The sequence below is a fragment of the Rhinatrema bivittatum genome, chromosome 6, assembly GCF_901001135.1.
Source record: "Rhinatrema bivittatum chromosome 6, aRhiBiv1.1, whole genome shotgun sequence".
Taxonomy (NCBI): Eukaryota; Metazoa; Chordata; class Amphibia; order Gymnophiona; family Rhinatrematidae; genus Rhinatrema; species Rhinatrema bivittatum.
This window is the reverse complement of record NC_042620.1, coordinates 111,947,790-111,973,564: the sequence shown is the minus strand read 5'-3', so window position 1 is coordinate 111,973,564 and position 25,775 is coordinate 111,947,790. Positions and strand designations below refer to the sequence as shown.

The 25,775-nt window shown below is 44.1% G+C and overlaps 1 protein-coding gene across 2 annotated transcripts in view; it reads right to left on the bottom strand.

The window, feature by feature from the left end:
* Positions 1-25,775, bottom strand: part of ITGA6 (integrin subunit alpha 6) — a 135,535-nt gene that overhangs the window by 68,888 nt on the left and 40,872 nt on the right. For both annotated transcript variants that reach the window (XM_029605795.1, XM_029605796.1), the window contains exons 2-5: positions 12,886-13,010; positions 6,860-6,939; positions 3,302-3,560; positions 1,148-1,282 (exon numbers count right to left, since the gene is read on the bottom strand). In XM_029605795.1, the coding sequence (XP_029461655.1) occupies positions 1,148-1,282; positions 3,302-3,560; positions 6,860-6,939; positions 12,886-13,010 (599 nt within the window). The remainder of the gene's footprint in view (positions 1-1,147; positions 1,283-3,301; positions 3,561-6,859; positions 6,940-12,885; positions 13,011-25,775) is intronic.

Sequence of the window (25,775 nt, the reverse complement as noted above, 5' to 3'; positions counted from 1 at the left end):
ATTTGTTTTTAATATTGATGTTGTAATCCGTCTCAAACAATTATTTTGGAAAGAATGCAGAATATTAATATTTTGTGAATAAATAAAATATGCTCCCATGATAAAAAGGCGCTTTTAGATTATATTGTATATCCAAGACCTACAATATAAGGTATATATTTATATATTTTAAAATTAATCTTGAGCCCAAGATTACAAAGGGTTCAGTTTGTCACGTGTGCATTGTTATCCCAGTAACTGAAATAGACCAGACCAATATGGTATGAACGTGGTACAACATGGTCACCTTATATAATCACAAACCTAAGTAGCTATTCATTCCAACTTCAAAAGATTTCTCCACTCCTGTACTGGGAGGCTTTGTTATGTACACAAACTGATCAGGATCAGTATTGGACACAGTGGTCAAAAACAGAAGACCTACACGCATAAGAATGAAGGGAAAGTGAAGAGAAGCATATGCAGATTAAGCAGCAACATGAGCAGTATCTTAGTGGACAGTCAAATACATAGCAGCTACATTTCAGAACACAGAAAATCAGTACCTGCGATTCCCAGAAAAGCCATTTATTAGTAGCTCATCAGCGACTCTGCCATAAATGGATTACATTTTTAGAGAGATACTGGACTTGCAGCATTTTTCCTTCTGATACAAAATAAGATTTTTGGGCTGACTTTAGGGATATTGGCTCCATCCCACAGCAATTTACACCCAAGCATGTTGATTTTTTTTTTTTTTTTGTGAGCTTCCCTGCTATTAAAGTTCGGTGCAACAGTGCAAGGCACTGCTTTGCATACAAACCAAAAACACTCAAGTGCCGGAAAAAAAAAATATTTCCTTCAATTATATTGAAACCAAATCATTTAGAACTCTGTTTTAATTTTAAAAAAAAAGGTACCAGTTATCTCAGTATCAACTTTGTCTTCATTCAGTGAAATAAAATGTATTCCGTCTGCAGTTTCTTCACACCTCTTCAATGATGAGCCACATTAAATGAAGCACAGTCTCGCTAACAGGACTACAGAGCAGAAAATGACGTGAAACAACGCCTTTTCCCCCTGGCGTTAGGTTCCACTGTACCAGAAACAGAACGTCTGAAAGGATTGCAGGCTTCCCCACCCTGGCGCCATCTTTTCCCAGGCCTACCTAAGTAACTGTTCGCTGGCACTGGAATTAGATTCCCATCATTCTGGTTTTCACCACCAACCTCATAAGGCCCATCATCTTCAAATGAAATAATCTCATCCCAAGTTGCATTCTTGTGCTCTACACGAACCATCCCTGAAGGAATGAAAATGGTAAATTAAACAAAAAAATGGGTGGTAGGGGGGGGGGATGGAAAGAAACAAACAAAAAACAAAACTTGAGGCAACCAATGAGGCATGAATTTTCACGAGGCAAGAAAAAGCTTGATTGGCTATGGCGGTGGGGTGGAGGCGAACCAAACAGTTGGCAAGACCAGCAATATGATGGATAAGATGAAACCAGGTTTAGGCAGCTATAAACCATGGCACAAATCAACTCATAGAATGAAGCTGAGTGAATCAGTATAAAAAGATGGGAGTGGCTTGTTTGGAAGGCGAGGTGGGGGTATAACATTTTAGAAATGCAAGAGCTTGGCCCACCCAACATGTTTTGGCATTCTCCTCCCCTTAACTTTACAACCAAGATGTAAAGATCTATTTACAATTATTAAGTACATTTAGCTTTCGCAAAGGGTTTGTCAAACAGACAGTGAACAAGAAAAATCTTAGGATTCATACTAGGCCATCTTCATCTTTTTCCTTCATCTCTGATAAACAGAGTTGGAGGAGGAGTAATTTGGTATCTTTCCAGCACATTGGCAACTAGGCTATATTGTCAAAACACATTAATTTCACCCTTAACAAGTTATAGACATAGCAAAATGTGCTGTCATGAGCATAAGGTGAAGACCAGAATAGATTGACAGTTCAGGGCTTCCACCTCACTCTATTGCAGAGAAAGTCAATGTAAAATATAATTCACCACTACTGCCAACCAATCAAAATTGCTCCAGCCTGGAAGAGCTCAGCGCTCACAACAGTTTCTTGTACATGAAGGAAGAGAGCTGGCATCCATTCAGATTATAATCATTTGGGCTGAAGGAGACAATAGTGACAATGCAAACTCAGGCTAAAGATTTTATAAAACATCTTTCTGTTTTTAAAGATTTTATATATTATGCAATCTAGCAACATGAAAAAGAGCAAATGTGTGGATTTTTGGTGTAAACATCATTTGGAAGTGACTGGTAAAGGGTTTATCCTGAAGCAAGACAACATGTAGCAGGCATGATATCACTGGAGAACAAACGATCTACATAAACTGGAAAGCATATTAAAAAATTGTTACAAAAGGATCAGACAAATGGAAGCTTTTTAGTTTGATTCCCGACTTGTTTTACTGTTGTCTTCCATAACAGTCATGATTACCAATCTAAGCAGATCAAAGCTCTGCTCTAAAGCAGCACTTCAGCATGACAAACATTGTAGCCTGATAACTTATAGAAAGCTATTGCTGAGAATCCTGGGTCCCGTGCTTCAAAAATGAAGCCATCTACCTGGAGGATGTCATTTTAGCACCTTCCTCTGGTGCAGACAGCACCAATTTGATGTACATCCATAGAAGTGTATGGCTGAACATCAAAATGACACCAGCTGCACAGGTGGAAGATGTGGAAAGGAAGTCATCCTCCAGGCAGACATTTTTCAAGTGTTAGGATCTAGGCAGGAGTAACCTGAGGCCCCAGCAGAGACCTTGTCACCGAGCCTAGCCCAGGGTTAGGCTTCGGTACTGACCTTAGGCAGTTTTTTGGCTTTGCAAGGCCCAGCCACGCCACCGGAGATCTGTTTTGTTTTAAATGCTACGAATATGAAAATACCCAAAACTTCTTGGGTATTTTTGTAGGAGGCGATTTTCAGTTTATTATATTATGAATGAAACAAAAATGGCCTCATTTGTTGCATTTTTGGCAGTCATTACAAATGAATGCACATCCCTACTCAACATAAAGCATCCTTTAATTCCAAGTGATCTCAGTCAGTGTTATTTCACTGAAATGAATCTATTGGCTGTTCAGATAAACATATTTCAACAAAAATATACAAAAACCAGATTTGTCCTACAGAATCAAGTTGGCATGGTCATGAAATCAAAAAGTGTAAATTATAAGCAGACTACTGTAAGATTTCCAAAAATAACAGTTTTGAGATCTATGATCAATAACTTATAGTGAGAAGTGACAAATTGGGGAAAAATGGCAACCCCCCCAACAATTACCTTTCCAATTATGAACTCCTGGGGCCCCAAATACCACATAATGATAATCTCTAGTAAATGTAGCAGCTACTCCCTGCTGGCAAGAGCCAAACTTCTCGTGTCCCCTCAATCGTCCTTCACAGAAGCTCCAGTCTCCACCATCCATTTCATCATTACTAATGGTAAGATCTTGGCTTAGCATATAGCACCTCCCAAAGATATCCCGAGACTCCTCTTTGGTGTCAACATTCAGCCTCTTCTCATATCGATGTGCACATGTCTGTAATTGAACAAAATCTAGCTTTATTATGGCAGGAAAAATTTAACAGAAGATTAATGACCAATCTAATAAAAAAAAAACATCTCTACTGGCAAAGCTGCAGATATCTGCCTAGTAAAGAGAAACCACTCCCATATGTAATTAGGTGTGCTCACTGTATTACAATACATACATAATAACTATCTTCTCAAACTAAGGCCTGGATTCACCATTCTCGCAGAGAATGGTGAATCCCGGCAGTAACTGGGGATGGGGGGGCGGGCCTGCGAAAGCCGGTAGCAATTGCACCACCACAGTGTTATTGCTGCCGGCTTTCGCACCCAATATCGACACCGTGAAAGGTGGTGCTATTGGGCACGCTACTGGTGACAATAACGTAACTTACCTTATCGCTGCCAGCGAAGAAATCGCCGCATCTGCCTCCTCGCCGGCCCGACTCTTCCCCTCCCTAATTCCGCCCTCGGCAAGCTATCGCACGCGAAACGTCCCTTATGGCGTGCAATGGGCTTAGAAAATGACCCCCTAAAATTCATGCTCCATGATTTCATTATTTATATTCTGCATTTTGACACTTCAGAGCAGATTACATTCAAGTACTGTAGGTATTCCCCTATCTCCAGAGGGCTTACAATTTAACAGGTCAGATTCATTAAGGCTTTTCTCCCATTTTGTGTCTGAGGAAAACCCTTAGGGCCAGATTTTAAAACTTAGGCGCGGGCGTAGATTTGTGTGCGCAACCCGGCGAGCACAAATTACGCCCAATTTTATAACATGCGCGCGCAGCTGCGCGCATGTTATAAAATCCAGGGTCTGCGCGAGCAAGGGGGTGCACACTTGTGCACGGCGAGCCCTAGGGGAGCCCCGATGGTTTTCCCTGTTCCCTCCGAGGCCGCTCCGATATTGGAGCGGCCTCGGAGGGAACTTTTTCCACCACCCCCCACCTTCCCCTCCCTAACCCACCCACCAGCCCTATCTAAAACCCCCCCTCTTACTTTTGTTTGCTAAGTTGCGCCTGCCTCCGGGAAGGTGTAAGTTACGTGCGCTGGCGCCGGCCGGCCTGCAATCCTGAGCACAGCAGCAAATGGCCGCTGTGCCTGGAGGCTCTGGCCCCGCCCCCACCCCCCGGACAGCCCCGCCCCCTTTTTCAAGCCCCGGGACATACGCTCGGCCCGGGGCTTGCGCGCGTCGCCGAGCCTATGCAAAATAGGCTCGGCGCGCACAGGAGGCTTTTAAAAGGGTTACGCGCGTAACCCTTTTAAAATCCGCCCCTTAGTGAATAATGTACTAAGTTTGTACCTTAGGCAATGGAGGGTAAAGTGACTTGTCCAAGGTCACAAAGAGCAGCAGTGAGATTTTTAATGCTGGCTTCCCAGCCTGCTGCTCTAACCACTAGGCTACTTGTGGAAAGTGATGCAATAATATACCCTTTAAGACTAGGGAAGAGTACTGTCGCTGTTGGCCAGTAAATTCTGACAATAGTAGTCTAGCTTTAGAAACCTGTTTGCAATACATGTTGGCACCAATGTTTAACAAAAAAGCAGGAAGATGCAATGCTGTGCAAGTTCATTAGACACTCCAAGCAAAGAAAATCTACTACACCAACAATGCTAGGAATTCCATGAAAATTGAAATTATTAAGTTTAATTCCTTCCTATAATGGAGTAGCCTAAGTAAGACTGTCCCTCTAACTTCCACCCCCCCCCCTCACACACAAATATTTGTGCTACATAAACTGGATAAATGTGGTGAAAACCTGGCTATATGAATCTTTGAGGCTCATCTCTAAAGACGGTGAACTCACGGTCCAGCATTTTCAAATCTGCCAGACACTGGCACACTACACTCCTGTTCTCTGATATTTTTGGATGTCATGAAAGATGATTCTCAATGGAAGAAATGGAGAAAAAACAGAAGTCATATCACCACACATATCACAGGTAAGGATGGGGGCTGATTTATAAAATGAGCTTGATATTTCAGATCTACTTTGTTCTTTGCAATTCCTAATTTTCTTAAATAAAGATAGTTTCAATGCAGCACATGAGGTTAAAATATTTTGTCAGCACAGAAAGGTGTAGGCATTAGGCTTAGCTTCTGGTGGCATATCAATATTCGGAGAATCTCCACCTATCCTCATGTTTCTTGGAAACAAAAAAAAAAAAATGTTCTTTCCATCCCTTGCATTCCTGATATTTTAATTTATTTTTGTATAAAGAAAAAAATTCTGTTAAGTGTTTAGTTTTCTGAGGATGTTTTTTTTGGGAGATTTAAAGTTAAATACAATTTAAAAAAATATTCAGATGTGTCTGAAAATACCTAGGTACCACATTGCCCCTTACATTGCGATTATTATATGGAAAAAATAGGCTAAGAATATGGCTTTTGCAGAACACTGGCCGTGCACAGTGAAATGGTAAGCTTTGTTTACATTTTCCAACATTATACTGCAAATTCCTTGTTGAAACGAGTCATGTTTCTGTAGTTGGAGCTCAGAACTATTTTAAAGGCACAGGCCATACAACCTTATTGGTAGGAGGCTCCAGATTTCTTCCTCTTCCCTCTTGGTCATTGGAAACCCCTCTACCCAACCCCCATTCTTTCATCTTCAAGATAAACATCCTCCTCCCCCATTCCTTGATCTCTGTGGGGCCTTCAAAGTATTTTGGTCCTTGGGCTCCACAACAGGTTAAGATGGCACTGCCCAAACTGTTTGCTGATAAGCCCAGCTCTATGGGGTTTTCAAAGCAACTTGCCCATATAAAACCCTCTTTTAAGTATTCATTTTATTTCATACAATTTGATAATATGCTGCTTGCCTAATAAGACAGAGCGTGGTACAAAATAATGTAAAACTCCCTCCACACACCAATCAACACCCATGAAACTATTTACATTGAAACTTACATGCATGATGATTTGAAAACCAATTGGAGGTTGTGCATGCAAAAGCATGCATGAAACCCCATGTCATATGTACTTTTACCTACACTAGCAAGCGACATTCCTGGGGGCAGAGTCCGTGTTGGGAAAGCATTTCTATGCATACTTTCAATTTTTTTCAAGAATGCGCATAAAGAGGCACGCAGAAAGTTACCCCTTCAAGGGAGCAGGTACGTCTTTCTGCGCAAAGAGGCACGCAGAAAGTTACCCCTTCAAGGGAGCAGGTACGTCTTTCTGCGCATGTGTGTACGTACACTGGGGCAAGACACATTTTCAAAGCGGACGTATGCCTACATATTAGCTGCTATAAAAAAAAAAAAAGTTTCCTTCTGTAAGTATAAAAAAAAAAAAAAGCTTACCACAATCTTTCCTCCTGGTCCTTGACTTTGAACACTTACGCCCATCCATTGGTTTTCTTTGCTTTCCGAATTTAAATCAGCTGTAGAGGAGCAGAAACAAAAATTTCAAACACTTATGAATGATAGTAAATGGCAGATAAGGAGCAAAACGATCCAGTCTGGCCAGTGCTGTAACAGCCACTCTGCTGGTTACTACAAAGCATTCCTGGGAGCGCCAACCTATCATACAACCACGGCTATGGGCGGAACTGCCACTCCGTGCCACTTACCTAGTGCTTCCCTACCATTTCCTATGCTGATCCTCCCATCTCTGTAATTCACTTAGGGACGGATTTTCAAAGGGTTACGCACGCCGGGCCTATTTTCAAAAGGCCTGGCGATGCGCGTAAAGCCCCGGGATGCATATAAATCCCGGGATTTGCAAAAAGGGGCTGGGAGGGGGCGTGGCCGAGGCCAGAGGCCTCCACACAGCTGCTGTGCCGGGGATCACGCGCCAGCAGTTGGCCGACGCGTGCAACTTACTTCAGCCCCAGGGCTGAAGTAAGTTTGCAAATAAAAGAAAAACAAAGAAAAAAGGTAGGGGGGAAACGGCGGGGGAAGGCAGTGTGCCGACCCCCGATTTTATAACCTATGCGGGCGCCGGGTAGCACACGCACATGTACGCCCATGCGCAGGTTTGAAAATCTACCCCTTACTGTTTCTGTTTCCACTCTGTTTGGCATCTCCATCACCCTCTTTGTGAAATAATATTTCCTGACATTGTTTCTGAGTCTTCCCACTAGGAGCCGTGGTTTTACAATTTCCTTTCCATTGAAAAGTTTCACTTTCAGGTAGTTAAATGTCTGTATCATACCCCCCTCTTTCTCTCCTCACTTCTAGGCTATATATATGAGGTTATTCGGCCCCATCTTGTAAGATTTTGGGAGCAGACCACACACCATTTTGGTTGCCTCTCTGGACCAGCTCTAGCCTTGCGATGTCCTTTCTGAGGTTTGGTCTCTAGAAGTGAACACACTGTTCCAAGGTTATGCCTCTAAGCACCCCAGCTTCCCTTTGGCTCTGGCCACCGCCTTATCACACCTTTTGTGCTATTTGGAGATCAGACGCTATCACCCCAAGGTCTCTCTTTTGGCCAATGCACATCAGCTTTTTGTCACTTATTGCATACCTCTCATGCAGATTTCTGCACCCCATGTGCATGACAGCACTTTGTCACTGAATCTTAAATTGACAAGCATTTGATCACTATTTAAGCATTCTTAGATCACTTTTCATTCTGTCTACACCCTCAGGGGTGTCCACTCTGTTGCAGATCTTTGTATCCTCCACAAAAAAGACAAGCTTTCTCCTCTGACCCTCACAATAATTTATTGAACAGAACTAGCTCCAAGACCAATCCCTCAGGCACTCCACTAATCCCCTTTCTCCCCTCAAAGTCATTTCCATTTACTGCTACTCTGTCACTCAACTAGTTTCTAATCCAGTTCACCACTTTGGGAACCTCCCTCCCCCAAGCTGATCAGCTCATTTATGAGACTTCTACGCAGGACAGTGTCAAACATTTGCTGAAATCCAGATAAGCCACATTCAGTGCATGCCCTTGATGTCGTCATCCAATTAAACAAATTGATCAGATTCATTTGACATGATCTGAATCTGCTTTGGATCCTGCAAGCCGGTGGATTGTAGATAGTTCACTATTCTTTCCTTCAGTGTAGTCCATCAGTTTTCCACCAGTTAGGTAAAGCTAATCAGCCTGCAGTTTCCTTTCTCCTCCTGTTTACCACTTTTATGAAGAGGGACCACATCTGCTCTTCTCCAATCCCATGGAACCACGCCCAGTCCAGATGTATTCCACGCATTAAGAAACGTGGAATGAAGGCAAAACGATTACTGGCATAATTAAAAGGTGAGGTGAAAGAGGCTATTTTAGCCAAAAACACATCCTTCAAAAATTGGAAGAAGGATCCATCTGAAGAAAATAGGATAAAGCATAAGCATTCTCAAGTTATATTTGAAATGAAGTTGGCCATAGAGGCAAAAACTCATAATAAAAACTTTAAATATATTTGAAGCAAGAAACCTCTGAGGGAGTCGGTTGGACCATTAGATGACCGAAGGGTTAAAGGGGCTCTTAGGGAAGATAAGGCCATTGCAGAAAGACTAAATGAATTCTTTGCTTCTGTGTTTACTAATGAGGATGTTGGGGAGATGCCAGTTCTGGAAATAGTTTAAGGGTGATGAGTCAGACGAACTGAACCAAATCACTGTGAACCTGGAAGATATAGTAGGCCAGATTAACTTCAGTGCCGGGAAAAATAGTGGAAACTATTCTAAAGATCAAAATCATAGAGCATATAGAAAGACATGGTTTAATGGAACACAGTCAACATGGATTTACCCAAGGGAAGTCTTGCCTAACAAATCTGCTTCCTTTTTTTGAAGGGGTTAATACACATGTGGATAAAGGTGAACTGGTAGATGTAGTGTATTTGGATTTTCAGAAGGAGTTTGACAAATTCCCTCATGAGAGGCTTCTAAGAAAACTAAAAAGTCATGGGATAGGAGATGTCCTTTTGTGGATTACAAACTGGTTAAAAGACAGGAAACAGAGTAGGATTATTAACTGGTCAATTTTCTCAGTGGAAAAGGGTAAACAGTGGAGTGCCTTAGGGATCTGTACTTGGACCGGTGCTTTTCAATATATTTATAAATGATCTGGAAAGGAATACAGTGAGCGAGGTTATCAAATTTGCGAATGATACAAAATTATTCAGAGTAGTTAAATCACAAGCGGATTGTGATACATTACAGAAGGACCTTGCAAGACTGGAAGATTGGGCATCCAAAATGGCAGATGAAATTTAATGTGGACAAGTGCAAGTTGTTGCATATAGGGAAAAATAACCCTTGCTGTAGTTTCACCATGTTAGGTTCCATATTAGGAGCTACCACCCAGGACAAAGATCTAAGCATCATAGTGGATAATACTTTGAAATCATTGGCTCAGGGTGCTGCAGCAGTCAAAAAAGCAAAAAACAGAATGTTAGGAATTATTAGGGAGGGAATAGTTAATATAACAGAAAATGTCATAATGCCTCTGTATCGCTCCATGGTGAGACTACATCTCGAATACTGTGTACAATTCTGGTCACTGCATCTCAAAAATGATATAGTTGTGATGGAGAAGATACAGAGAAGGGTAACCAAAATGATAAAGAGAATGGACCAACTCCCTTATGAGGAAAGGCTGAAGAGGTTAGGGCTGTTCAGCTTGGAGAAGATACAGCTGAGGGGGGATATGATAGAGGTCTTTAAGATCATGAGAGGTCTTGAACGAGTAGATGTGAATCTGTTATTTACACTTTTGGGTAATAAGGACCAGGGGCATTCCATGAAGTTAGCAAGTAGCACATTTAAGACTAATTGGAGAAAACTCGTTCACTCAACACACAATTAAGCTCTAAAATTTGTTGCCAGAGGATGTAGTTAGTGTAGTTAGTGTAAATGGGTTCAAAAAAGGTTTGGATAAGTTCTTGGAGGAGAAGTCCATTAACTGCTATTAATCAAGTTTACTTAGGAAATAGCCACTGCTATCAATTGCTTCAGTAGCATGGGATCTTCTTAGTGTTTGGGTAACTGCCAGGTTCTTGTGGCCTGGTTTGGCCTCTGTTGGAAACAGGATTCTGGGCTTGATGGACCCTTGGTCTGACCCAGCAAGGCAATTTCTTATGTTCATCTCTAAAGATCTACTGAGCAGGTCGCTCAGCAGATGTGACAGAACTTCTGAGCTTCCTTATTATCTTGTGGTGCGTCCAATCTGGCCCTATGGCTTGGTCCACTTTTGTTTTGCTGGTTGCACACAATTGTTCTTCTTTAAACCTCCTAGGGGTCGGCAGATTGTGTTCTGGCTTGGTTTAGTTTTCCTAGCCAGCCTTGAGTTGTGATTTATATTGGGTTCAAATTTCCTCAGGCTCACTGAGAAGAGAAAAATCCCTGGGCAGCTCATCCTGCTTCTCCTGGAGCTGAGAGGAGATCAGAGGTCTATCATGTGCTGATGAAAAAAAAAAAAGTGAAAGTTGAGGGGAAGGAGGATTGTTTGTTTTTCCCCCTTTTTGTCTTTTCTTTGTGTACTTCTCTGTCCCTTGTCTATGTGACTTAAAGCATTGGTCAGAGGTGGAGATGGCAATAAGAAGAAGTCTACCGTAAAGTCTACCGTAAAGTGTGTGCTGACTAGTAATCAATGTGAAGGATCCAGCAAGCACTGTAAAGTCAAAGATGGTAATGCAGTTTTATTTGGCTCAAGCCCAGGGATGAAAAAAGCATGTTATGTGAATGCCTCAGAAAGAAAATACAATACAAAAGGTTAAAAAACTGGTTTTCCCCCAAACACTTGATAAAATGTAATCATTCTAAACAAGACAAAATATCATATAGAAACAAAATTTTACATGCAGTTACCAGAATCTGACTTTAGATGGCACCATCTACCTACTTTATCCTAAGATATATTTAATGCAAATTCTTTAATAAAAAATCCCCCCAAAAACACGCACACATTCTCATAGCAGTTACTTCTACTTATTAACAAAAATGAGTAACAGATCAGCTATGATAATTTTGGATCCTATTAAAGGGGCAACCAAAAATATCTTGCTGGATTATAAAAATAATTCATAAACATCTTTTTATATTAATTTCAAATATAAGGAAAGAGAAATTATGTTTTTGAAAGTTTTTGGTTCTTAACTTCTCTCAGCACTAGAAAAAAAACATGCTCAGCCAGTGCCGAAAGCACTTGGAACACATCAAAAGCTGCAAATACAGCAACCTGCTAAATTGTGGCCTCAGGGAAGGAGCTTTTCAACAGAAGGTGTAACCATAACAAAAGGTGCTTAGCTTTTTCAGTTTAAGACATTGCAAAGATGAAGTAAAAAAAAAAAAAAAAAAAAAAAAAAAGTCTAGGTCACGTGATGAGAATGGAATAGAGAGGTAGTAGCAGCAGCAGCAACTTGAGATTTGAGATCATGCCTAGTATCAGACATCTAACCTGAAATGCTTACTCAGCAGTATTGACACCTTGGGCCAAGTTGAGACACTCAGGTTTGTAATTACTGTTATGTTTGGCTGGCTGTGGGTTAGGCCCATGACCAGCTGCTCTCTGACTCACCCCATTGCCTTCTGCACTCTTCCGATGCGGAAGGAATGCTGCCGTGATCCAGTGAGCCCCAGTGTTCGACACGGCTCTGACGCTACCTGCATGCTGCCATCATCCTGTACCTCCCTTGGATTCTCTATAGGCACTCGCAACACTTCTGTAGTTAAAGGGCCAGTGGCGGGAAAAGCCCTACGGTGCCTAGTGATGACATCAACAGGCCCAGACTGCCTAATGCCACCTCAGCAACAGGTCTCCTGCCTTTTGCACAGCGCGTTGCTTCTGCGTTCCTGCATTCTCTCATCCAGTCTTTCCTTGCTCATCTTATCCAGCCCTGCCTCATACAGCCTGCTAGTGTCATCCAGTGTTTTTCGGTTGGTCCTTGTCCTCCCTTGGCCTGTTCTCCTGGTACTGACTTTGGCTCTGGACCAGACCACATTTGCCTGCAGCCTGGACCTGACTCTTGCCTTATACCTGATTGCGCTTGCTTGCCGCCCACCTCGACTCCTGGCCTGCCCCCAGTACCTCCAGCCTGCTGCCTGTCCTGACCCTGGCGTGTCCTCGAACTCTTGTTCTTTCTCCATCGCCCTAGAGATCCACCTAAGCCCTGCCGGCCACCAGAACTCAAAAGGCTCAACCTGTGGTGGTGGGGGGGGGGGGGGGGGGGGGGGGAGGCAGCTTGTATAGGCAAAACTCCGGTCTGTCCTGCTTCAGGGTGCCTTCGCCCACTATTGGCGTCAGCCTTGTAGGTTCGTCTACGAGGCTGTGTCAACTATGCCACAGCACCAAGGGCTCATTTTCACGCCATTCATCACAATTACAACTGTACCACAATTCATGTTTGCAGGATCAAGTGGTTGAACATGCTTACCATTATTATCAAATATGATACGCGGGCATGACTGTTGTGTTGTAATATCACAGAAATAGAGCCCTCCAGTAAAATTGGCTTTCTGCAATGGAAGGGCTTTTGCTCGTGGGGCACCAACCAACAACCTGTCAAGAGAGAAAAAAAATTATATACAAAGCTGAAAATGTAATTTTTACATAGCAACACACTGTATATCAGCATCAATAAGAATGCAGCAGAAAATATGGAAAACATTTATAAATTGTTTTACATATCAAGGTAGGAATTATAACATCAAGTAGAGATGAATGGAGGGGGGCACGGCAGATTCCCTGCCTCAAAGAGCCTACAATCCCAGAGAAGGATGCGGCACAAGCTTTAGAGAGTGGACCAAGGTTGGGGGTGGGGAGGGAGGTAAGGAAGTGAAATACTTCATGAGAGTCATAAGACAGGTCTGGAAGCTGAAAACAAAGGCGACTAACTTTACAGAAAATCTCTGCCCACCCTTAACAGGGCCTGGCAGTACTTTGTTTAAAAATGTTCGATTGCCTTGTGCACCTTGACTCATTAATTTCATGTAAAGCCAGCATCGATTCAGGATCCTTTTGTAAATTTTATTGTAAAAAACTTGGATTGGAATGTGCAGCATTCTAATGAAACTAAGCACAGTAGCAAATTACTTTAGCAGGGAAAATTGGAAATTACTCTGTTTCTTGCTGCCTACATAAAGAATCAGGTTAAAGCATGAGATTTATTTTTACAAAAAAAGCTGTTACAAAATCCACAAGAACACTTTACCAGCAGTGCCTGAGAAATGTTGCACTGCAGGAAGACATTTGTTTGAGAGCATTCAATGACTGTTTTTCATATGGTAATCTTGTCCATTTAGTCAAAGATTACACAAGGTCTTCCTGTTTGTTCCATGGTAGGGCTTTACAGGTAAAGAGTTCCAGTGAGATCATTTTGTAAATATCCCCATCACCTCTGCCCTCTGACTATGTGCTGTCCCTTCTGCAGCCAATGATGTATCTGCAAGTTTTGTTGCTGTACAAAACCATTTAAAGATTTTTCGAGGTAATTGGGGTAGTGATAAGTCTCATGGTGATTCTGTTTGAACACAGTACACAGACAGTGGCTAATTCTGGTAGATGTTTTCAGATGCCCCCTCCCTCAAACCCCAGTAGTTTGAGCTGGTACAATTTAAATCGGAAGCAAGCTCAGGGAGCACTTTTTTTTTCATCTCTGTCCCACTCCCAGGAAATGTAAAAAACAATTTGCTATAAAAGCTTCTTAAACTTCACATGAAGAGTCTCCAAACTGAAAAGTGCAAAAAGTCACCAGACAAACTGTGGACATGTGCTTCTTTAAAAACAAAGCAAGCTCCAGACACTTGTGTGAGACATTTTAATAACAAAACATTCTCCACCTGGAGGCATGGATGTCCCATTCTCCCAGAACGGTACCAGCATATCATGGCAGAGAGCAGGGTTACTGAAAGTCAGCTGGAATGTGACCCAGGAGTTATGAAGAAACATCTTTTTGAATTCAGCAAATTTTCACCTCTGCACAAAACAAAAAGGTGCAACCCCATCCTCCAGGTACACTCCTGATATTGTCCTTTATATACTCTTGTCATTTTATTTCACTTTTATCATCACTATTATGGCTCTTAAACTAGAGCAAGGAGGAAAGCCGACAGTCATTCAGCAATGCATAGTTCGGAGGGATGTATCTTTGAAGAATACTAATGAAACAGGAGAGTTAGGGCATCCCAACAGAGAGGTTCCAATAAAAGCAAAAGTAGTCCATGTGCCTATAAGTAAAGAATCACCTGAGCTAAAGAATTCCAAATTATCCCTATCAACTGAAAAGCAGGTTGTTGATACAAACAAAAAACGCACTTTGAAATGTCTGTATGCCAATGCCAGAAGTCTAAGAAGTAAGATGGGAGAGTTAGAGGGTACAGAATGATGAGATTGATATAATTGGCATCTTAGAGGTCTGGTGGAAGAAGGATAACCAATGGGACAGTGCTATATCAGGGTATAAATTATACCACAAGGATAGGGAGGATCAACTTGGTGGTGGCACTTTATGTCTGGGAAGATATAGAGTCCAACAGGATAAAGATTATACAAGAGACTAAATGCTCAGTAGAATCTATAAGGGTAGAAATCCCATGTGTGTTGGGTAAGAGTATAGTAATAGGAGTATACTACCATCTACCTGACCAAAATGATCAGTCAGATGATGAAATGCTAAGAGAAAATCAGGGAATCTAACCAATTTAGCAGTGCAGTAATATGGGAGATTTCAATTACCCCAATATTGACTGGGTAAATGTAACATCAGGACATGCTAGAGACAAAGTTCCTGGATGGAATAAACAATTCCATCCATCAATAAACAATGGAGCAATTGGTTCAGGATCCAACGAGAGAGGGGACTATTTTAGATTTAATTCTTAGTGGAACGCAGGATTTGGTGAGAGAGGTAATATGATGGGGCCACTTGGCAATAGTGATCATAACATAATCAAATGTATTTATTTATTTATCTAACATTTTTATATACCGAAATTCATGTAGCAATGTTACATATCATTTCGGTTTACATTATAACATTAAAACACACGTATGAAAGAATGCGATTACATCGAACAGGTAGATAAACTTGGATCAAGTAACTTGGGAATAACGTACAATGAATACTTTAATTTAAACTGGAAGGGGTACAATATGTAAATCTACAGCTCTAACATTAAATTTTCAAAAGGGAAACTTTGATAAAATGAGGAAAATAGTTAGAAAAAACTGAAAGGTGCAGCTGCAAAGGTTAAAAGTGTACAACAGGCATGGACATTTTTAAAAATGCAATCTTAGAAGCGCAGTCCAGGTGTATTCCATGCATTAAGAAAGGAGGAAGGAAAGCAAAATGATTACTGCCATGGTTAAAAGGTAAGGTGAAATAGGCTATTTTAGCCAAAAAATCATCCCTCAAGAACTGGAAGAAGGATCCATCTGAAGAAAATAGGTAAAAGCATAAGCATTGTCAAGTTAAGTGTAAAACATTGATAAGGCAATCTAAGATAATTTGAAATGAAGTTGGCCATAGAGGCATAAACTCATTAAAAAAAACTTTTTAAAATATATCCGAAGCAAGAAACCTGTGAGGGAGTCAGTTGGTGTTTCGACTGGACTTGACGGCTTTGCCCCCCGCCTACCTCTCACTACTTGCGGCTCCTCCCGCTCACCTCGGACTACTGGCTGCTGCAGCGTCTGTTTTCCGTCCTCTCCGGCGTCCCCGGTCCGGCTTTGGTGCTGCCTCCCGCCATGCTCCTCCAATGTACCTTAGGGCACGTGCACACCACCCTCATCTTTATTTCCATGTTGGCGCGAACCTCAGGGGCATCCCCCTGATATGACGTCACGCTGCCCGGATATTTAAGCCCACAGTATTTGCTAGCTCAGAGTTAGCAACTAACTCTACAGATGGGATTCGCTCTCCGTACCGAAGCTGCTCTGCCACTCCAGCGCTATCTGGAACTCTTACACCCTTCGGGGTTGCTAACGGGGTACCCGCTCTTCGGGGGCCTCTTCTGCTTCTTTCAGGTGCTATCAGGAGACCGGTACTCGCTCCTCAAGGGCCCATGTTCCTTGAGTCGCTGCCTGCATCTTCAAACCCTTCTACTTGGAAGACTTCACTAACAGTTTTCATCTGAGGGTACAACTACCATCTATTCCACAGTACTGCTTCACTGGAACCAGGTACTCGCTCCGAGGGCCTGCCCTCTGTTCCGGTGCCAGACCTCTCGTCTAGGGCATAAATATTCAGGTTCTTCAACCTCTCCTCATAAGTCATTCGATGGAGACCAACCACCATTTTGACCGCCCTTCTCTGGACCGCCTTCATCCTGTCTCTGTCCCCCTTTGAGATATGGTCTCCAGAACTGAACACAAATCACGAGAGGTCCAGAATGGGTAAATGTGAATCAGTTATTTACTCTTTCAGATAATAGAAAGACTAGGGGACACTCCATGAAGTTAGCAAGTAGCACATTTACAACTAGAGAAAATTATTTTTCACTCATTGCACAATTAAACTCTGGAATTTGCTGCCAGAGGATGTGGTTAGTGCAGTTAATGTAGCTGGGTTTAAAAAAGGTTTGGATAAGTTCTTGGAGGAGAAGTCTATTCACTGCTATTAATCAAATTGACTTAGGGAATAGCCACTGCTATTCCCTAGCATGGGAGCTACTTAGTGTTTGCATACTTGCCAGGTTCTTATGGCCTGGATTGGCCACTCTTGGAAACTGGATGCTGGGCTTGATGGACCCTTGGATCTGACCCAGTATGGCAATTTTTTTATGTTCTTATCTTATGTTCTAATTTTAACCCCTTTCCAGGACAACTTTCTAAACCATTTGTGTGTGTGTGTGTGTATGTATGTGTGTAAACTGGCTTTCTAAAAGCTGCTCTCTTAACACAGCGAAAAAGTAACTTTCAACCATATATTGAGGAGGCGTCTTTGGGGGTATTTTTTTGGGTGGACTTAGAAAATACAGAGATTGTATTTTCAAGTCTAGATGCGGTAGTTTCCTTGTAAAATATAACTGCACAAAAAAGCAGATGCGAAACGTCCACGGGTACTTTGTAGGGATGGTACAAGTTGGCCAGCCTCATTCTGAAGCAAAGCACTAGCTGCGCAGGAGTGACTGGGGATTGCACCTGCCTCATGTGCACCTTGACTATGGAGTAAGGTTTGGTGGGAGATTTTTTTTTTTTTTTTTAATTTTAAAAGTGTTTTGTGTATTCGATTGGTGGGGTAGGGAGCCTGAACCCAACACCAATTTTTGTTTTGTCCTTTTTTTCATTTTATTTCTTTTCAGACAAACTAAATAAACCATAAAGGAAACAAAAAAAAAAAAGACAAAATTTCAGTGCTCATCCTTAGTACTTTGTACCTGCTTCATATTTCAAAGGGAAAGTGTATGCATGCTCTCTGATACTTGGTGCAAAGTCCACATCCCATAGATGTTGTTGCAATGTGGACAGTTTTGAAAACTGCCTCCCAGTATGGATTACTTTGGCAATACGTGGGCAAAGTGTTGTGCTAATTGTGTTTCCTGAATCCGAATAGGCCGAGTCAACTCAAAGCACCTCCGACTGGTTTTGCTAAGTTCTCTTTACACTAACTGGAGGTACACTACATCATTTTAGTCTGTGTCTGCTGAAAGAAGGGTTTCAAAAAAGGGGAAATTTTGATTCTTCATGACAGCACTAGAACAAAAAATGACAGGCTGCTGGTCTTAAGTGCTCACAGAACCTCCAGGTGGCGCTGGTGTGCACGAATGTGCCAAGAGGCAAACGCTAGCAGCATGAAAGCAGAACAGGAAGGCAACTTGGAGACCTATTCAAGGCTGGCAGCCGTGACCTGTGCTTGTGCCCAACTGCAGGCTTTTAACCAGTTGGTACTTCACACTCAGCTTCTGATTCTCCATTTTAACTGAAACACTGATAAAAAAAATCCCAGATGCAAATAAAATGTTATCTAATAAACACCAAAAAAAAGCACCACCAACTGTACTGTCACTGCATCTCTTCTGTGCCATGGATTTCTTGCTGGGCCAGTTCTGCACGGACTCCTCAGCTGCACAAATGTATGTATTTAATTCAACCGGAAAGAAAGGTCCCCAACAAAAAACACAGATTTTTTTGTACTCTTGAAGAACCCTTAATTATCTGCAAGATAAATTTACAATTTGTAAATGTTCGAGAATGGAAGCCCTATTTACATTGCAAATGCATATTCTATGCTTATACCACTCCAGGCTGTTCAAAGGTTAAAGAACCTCCAATAGTGGTGGATTTACAGTAATCTGTAGGATTCAACTATGCAGTTTACCAACAGAATATAAATGTATTTACTTCTGTCCTGATCTGCTACTTCCTCTGGGATTTAAAAGAGCCACAGGGAAACTGATAAATACATCAGCATTTTTAATCAGGGGATTGCAGGATGTAAATTAAATGTCCACCAAGGGAACAAATTGGATTGCTAGCTTTTTTTCTTACAGTCCTGAAATTTCCAGAGAAGTGGCTAGACAGTGCATCTTCTTACAAAAGAAGTGTTTACAGCATAGAGGGGAGGGAATCTCAGCTAAGCTCGATACAGTAACATTCAGTTGAAGTTTTCTCGTCTGTAACGAGCTCCCTGCGCACAATTCGGACGCGTAAGGCAAATCAGCGATACAGTTTCCAGTTTCGCGCGTCCGTAGCGCTTCTTAAAACAGACGCGTAACCAATCCCGCACCCGGCATGTAAATGAACGAATTAGCTGTATAATGAAGGAATTAGCTATTCCCCTCCGATACCGTAACGCGCGCTCAAGTTCTCATTAGTAACGCACTGTTTTGCCGCGGCCGTAACGTGTTAGTTTACCGCCTCCCCCTAGTAGGAGTTAGGACTGTGAGTCTAGTAACAAATCCATCGACACCGCTTAAGACACTCAAAAACAATAAAACACAATTAAAAAAAAAGCGATACAGAGATGATCGAGAAAATGTAATGATGTGGGACACATAAAACCTGTCAGAAGAAAAAAAAAATTTTAAATAGCTGTCTGAGGGCCGCGTCGGTCCAGGCTGCCGGCGGGATCCGGGGGGCCGGTGGTCGCGTGTTAAATCTAGGCCGCGGGCGGGTGGGCGCCTGTTCCAGGCGGCAGCGGCGGCGGGACACGCGTTAGTTCGAGACGGCCGGCGGGCGGCGGGTGGTCGCGTGTTAAATCTAGGCCGGGTCGCACAGACGCGCATTCATCCAGGCGGAGGAGCCGGCGGCGCCGGCTCCTCCGCCTGGATGAATGAATGCGCGCCTGTGCGACCCCTGCGTTTCGGCGCTCAAGGCAGTCACATGCCGTGACGTCACGCCTTGAGCGCCGAAACGCAGGGGTCGCACAGGCGCGCATTCATTCATCCAGGTGGAGGAGCCGGTGGCGAAAGCAGCCGGCTCCTCTGCCTGGATGAATGAATTCATTCACTGCCGGTGGGGGTTGCCTCTCCGGCAGCCCCCACCGGCAGTGAATGAATGAATGTGCGCCTGTGCGGACCCGGCCTAGATTTAACACGCGACCACCCGCCGCCCGCCGGCCGTCTCGAACTAACGCGTGTCCCCCCGCCGCCGCTGCCGCCGCGCCCACCCGCCCGCGGCCTAGATTTAACACGCAACCCCCGGATCCCGCCGGCCGCCTGGACCCACGCGGCCCTCCGACAGGTATTTACAAATTTTGATTTTTACACTTCCTGGTGCCTGTCATTTCAAATGACAGGTACCAGCGCACCCAGGTTACTGTATAGGCGCTGTATTAAGCGTCTATACAGTAAAATGGGTTACGCGGCCATAACCCTTCCCTACCGCTTTAAAGCCGCGGCATGCATTTGCATGCGATTAGAGGAGAGTATCGGGGAGTTAGTGAAGAGAACTGTGCTTGCGGGGAGGAAGGGTGCGCCTGACACTACCGCACTGTTTTTACCGCGGCCTTACTGGATCGAGCCGACAGATTGGCCACACCTACTGCCCAGATCCAGGGTGCATGTGTGCTAGGTTCAGATGATCTGTGTCCTTGGCAAAGGATGCTCATTGATGACTGGGCAGAAAGTAGTACTGAAAAAACAAATTAAGAGGAAGACATCCAGTATTTGTAAATGGAAAACTAGTGGTACCATAGCCCACTAAGAAGAAAACACCACATCACACATTTCTGGACAAACATGAGAGGAGTAAAGTCACAATCTGAAAAGACAGGAAATGGAGTGTCCACACAACCACTGGGTCATCTGGCTGGCCTCATTTTTTCATGAGAAACTGGGATGGCAACGTTCACACCCTTGGGGATGAGAAGAGTCACCTAGACACTGCTCAACAGCAACATCTAATAGCTATCTTAAGGCGTTGTGATCTGTTCCCCCTCAAATTTTGATAATTAGGTTAGATTGGAGAATGAGAAAAATCGCCCCACTAAATTTCCTGTACTTACCTACATTATTGTATCCTTCATGCAGTAAACACATCACACTTTATCCCTTCAAACTATCCCACAGAACTCTGCCATTCACTTCTCCTTGATGCAACCACTAAATGAAAAATCGTCCTCTATATGTCCTTGAGCAAAAGTTTAGAATACAGTGATTAGGATACATCTAGCCAATCAGGTTTTCAGGATATCCACAATGAATGTGCATGAGATAAATGTCCTTCTGTTGTATGCAAATCTCTCTCATGCACATTCATTGTGGATATCCTAAAATTCTGACTGGCTAAGTGTGTTACAAGGACTGGGCTCAGAACACTTGCACCAGACCAATGCTTCTCAATCCGGTTCTGGAGTACGCTCTTCCAGCCAGTTTGGTGAATATCCTGAAAACCAGACTGGCGAGGGGATACTCCAGGACCAGTTTGAGAAACTTTGCACTAGACAGTCTGCTCTAGGGCTTCCCAAACTTAGCCAACCAACTGGGTTTTCAAAATATCCACAATGAATATGCATGTGATAAATCTGCATAAGGACAGGGAACATGCAACTTTCTCTCATGCATATTCATTGTGGATATCCTGAAAATTCAGTTGTTGGATCTGCCTAATCCTGTGTTTCCCTTCACCTCTCTGCTTATCCTATACTTAACTGTATGGGTAGGCATCTCTGGTCAGATCTGGTTTTCAAGATATCCAGAGTAGAGGCAATGCATGCAAATATACCTCATACATATTAAAATTGTGCGCTGAAGTTCAGTGCACAGTTACTTAATGCACATGTAAAAAATAATTTAACTCTCAATTCAGTAAGCTAATACTATGTTAATGCATCATGAGTTTAAAAAAGCAAACTAACCTGAAAATGTGTGAAGACATGCTTAGCATAAATATATTTTCTGGACGTAAAGCATGATTTATGCCCTCAGATTACAACACCCATTTAATAAATGGAGAAATTACTTACCTGATAATTTCATTTTCCTTAGTGTAGACAGGCGGACTCAGGACCAATGGGTATAGTGTACTCCTGATAGCAGATGGAGACTGAGTCAGATTTCAATCTGACATCAGCCTACATATACCTGTGCAGGAAGCTCTGCTCTTCAGTATTCTCCTTGAAAAGCAATTGTGGATATATGTGTGTTTTAATAACTTGATTAATTTGGCTAACTTGATCTTATTTCCAACTGGAGACCGCCAGTGCACTCAACCGAATAACGCCAATGTTTTAAACTAGGGGTAAAATCTGGCTTACCCATGCTTGTCTTGTTCTTGGGGATTGTCCGAGGTATCCAGTTTTGGGGCAGTCGTGGGCGGGATGCTGAGTCCATCTGTCTACACTAAGGAAAACAAAATTATCAGGTAAGTATTTTCTCCATTTCCTAGCGTGTAGCAGATGGACTCAGGACCAATGGGATGTACAAAAGCTACTCCAGAACCGAGCGGGAGGCTGCCCGTGGCCCACTTAGTACTGCCCTTGCAAATGCTGTGTCCTCCCGGGCCTGAACATCCAGGCAGTAGAAGCTCGAAAAGGTGTGAATGGAGGACCACGTTGCCATCCGACAGATCTCTGGGTTTCTGCCCAGGATACTGCCTGGGCCATTGTGGAATGGGCCGTGACTTGTAGAGGTGGAGGCTTTCCTGCCTCTACATAGGCCGACTTGATTACTTCTTTGATTCAGCGGGCTATGGTTGCCCACGAGGCCGCTTCCCCTTGTTTCTTCCTGCTGTGAAGTACGAATAGGTGGTCTGTCTTTCGTACAGATTCCGATCTTTCCAGGTATCGGACTAGGAGTCTGCCAACGTTCAGATGGCGAAGAAGGCGCGAGTCTTCCGAGCTCTTATGCTCGTCTGGAGATGGCAGCGAGATGGCTTGGTTTAGATGGAAATGAGAAGCCACCTTGGGAAAGGAGGGGACAGTACAGAGCTGTATGGATCCTGGTGTGAATCTAAGGTATGGTTCCTGACAGGATAGTACTTGAAGTCCGGAGATGTGACGGGCTGAACATATTGCCACTAGGAATGCAGTCTTCAAGGTCAGGAGCCGAAGTGAGAGACCATGTGTGGGTTTGAAGGAAGCTCCTGCCAGGAAGTCTAGTACTAGATTGAGATTCCATAAGGGCACTGGCCTCTTTAATGGTGGTTGAATTTGCTTGACCTCTCTCAGGAAATGGGAAATGTCTGGATGGGATGATAGACTGATGCCGTCCACTTTGGCTCTGAAGCAGGCCAGTGCGGCCTCCTGAATCTTGATGGAGTTGAGAGACAAACCCTTCAAGCCGTGCTGCAGAAATTCCAGGATCATGGGGATTTTGGCTGTCCGTGGAAGGATGTTGCGGTCCTCACACCAGGCTTTGAATATTCTCCATATTCGTATGTAAGTTAGAGACGTGGAAAACTTGCGTGCTCGGAGTAAGGTGTCAATCACTGCCCCTGAGTATCCGCTCTTCTTCAGGCGAGTCCTCTCAATGGCCAGACCGTAAGAGAGAATAGAGTTGGGTCTTCATGGAGGATTGGTCCTTGCTGGAGCAGGTCCATGTGTGGGGGGTAGACACAGAGAGTTCCCTGCCAGAAGTCTTTGCATGTCTGCATACCATGGCCTTCTTGGCCAGTCCGGGGCCACTAGAAGAACTGTTCCCTTGTGGTGTTCTATCTTGCGGATAATCCCACCCAGTAGCGGCCACGGAGGGAAGGCGTATAGCAGGATTTCCTGTGGCCAGGCCTGGACGAGGGTATCGATCCCTTGGGATTGTGGTTCCCATCTGCAACTGAAGAAGTTGAGAACTTGGGTATTGGATCGGATTGCCAGGTGGTCCATGGCTGGTGTTCCCCAGCGGTTTACTATTAACTGGAAGGCTGTGGTTGACAGCCTCCATTCCCCTAGGTCTAGACTCTCTCTGCTGAAGTAATCCGTAGTGACGTTGTCCTTTCCCGCGATGTGGGCGGCTGAGATCTCTTGTAGGTTTGATTCTGCCCATGCCATTAGGGGGTACATTTCCAGGGACACCTGTAGGCTCCTGGTTCCTCCCTGGCGGTTGATGTAGGCAACTGTTGTTGCGTTGTCTGACATGACTCTGACCGATTCGCCCCGGAGTCTGTCTGAACCGTAGGCAGGCTAGCCTGACTGCCCGTGCTTCCAGTCGGTTGATGTTCCATCCCGACTCTTCCTTGTCCCATTGCCCCTGGGCGGTCAGTTCCTGGCAGTGGGCTCCCCACCCTCATAGGCTCACATCCATGGTGAGAAGGATCCAGGTCAATGGGGATAGCCTTACTCCCTTGCTCAGATGGTTTTCTTGTAGCCACCATTGAAGCTGGGTTCAAACTTTCTCTGGGAGCTGGAGGCGAACGGAGTAGTTCTGAGACATTGGATTCCATCGTGACAGTAGGGAACGCTGTAGGGGTCGAATGTGAGCTCTTGCCCATGGGACCACTTCCAGTGTGGTTGACATGAGGCCGAGGACTTGGAGGTAGTCCCACACCTTGGGGCAAAGACTGCTTTAACAGGTTTGCAATTGGTTTATCAGTTTTGTTCTCCTTGTAGGCGTCAGAATGACCTTGTCTTGTCTGGTGTCGAGCTGGACTCCCAGATATTCCAGAGACTGGGAGGGCTGCAGACAGCTCTTGTTTGTGTTGACAACCCACCTGAGGTTCTCCAATAGAGTTTTGACTCTGGTTGTCACCTGATGACTTTCCTCTGGGGATTTTGCCCTGATCAGCCAATCATCCAGATATGGGTGTATGAGGATTCCTTCTTTCCTCAGTGTTGCCGCCACTACCACAATGATTTTGGTGAATGTTCGGGGTGCTGTGGCTAACCCGAAGGGTAGTGCCCAGAACTGGTAGTGGTGGTCCAGGATCGCAAAGCGTAGAAAATGCTGATGCTCGTGATGGACAGGGATGTGCAGGTAGGCTTCTGACAGATCCAGGGATGTAAGGAATTCTCCTGGCTGTATCGCTCTTATGACCAAGCGCAGGGTTTCCATGCGGAAGCGAGGGACCCTCAGGTGGTGGTTGACGGACTTGAGGTTCAGAATGGGACGGAATGTACCCTCTTTCTTGGGAACGATAAAATAGATGGAATAATGCCCAGTATTTTGTTGTTGCGTGGGCACCGGCGTTATGGCCTTCAAGGCGAGCAATTTGGTCAGCGTGGTTTCCACTGCCATCCTCTTGGAAGGGTATTGGCAGGGAGATTTCACAAATTTGTCCGGAGGGATGTTGTGGAAGTCCAGATAATATTCCTCTCTAATGATGGTTAGGACCCACTTGTCTGAAGTTAGAGCCATCTTCGGTAGAATAGGGCAAGCCTGCCCCCTATGGCTTCTTCCTGTGGATGGGTCTGCTGATTTTCATTGCGGGGTGCAGCTGGGGCCTGGAGCAGAGCCAGCTCCCCTTTTGTTGTGCTTGTTCCAAAAGGACTGGCCCCTGCCTGCGAGATGAGATGCTTGATATGTACTTTTGTATGGTTTGAAGCGCTGTGATCCCCTGCCCTTAGATGTTCGGGGAGGGGGGCGCTGTCTTCTCTTGTTCCTGTCCTTCGGTAGTGGGGATTTGCCCCATTTGTCGGCTAACTTCTCTAGTTCGCTACCGAACAGGAGGGTTCCCTTAAAAAGCATTCTCATGAGTTCAGTCTTGGATGTCGCTTCGGCTGACCAGCTTCAGAGCCAGAGTTGTCTTCTGGCTGCCACAACGGACGAAACGCCTCTGGCTGCAGTGCGCACCAAGTCTGAGGTCGCATCTGTGAGGAATGATACTGCTGGTTCTAGGCTTCAACGGGCGTGGTGGCATTCCTGGTCTTAGATAAGCAGGTGCGTGTCACCACGGCACAGCAGGCCGCGATCTGTAGTGACATAGCTGAAACGAATGACTGTTTGCGGATGAATT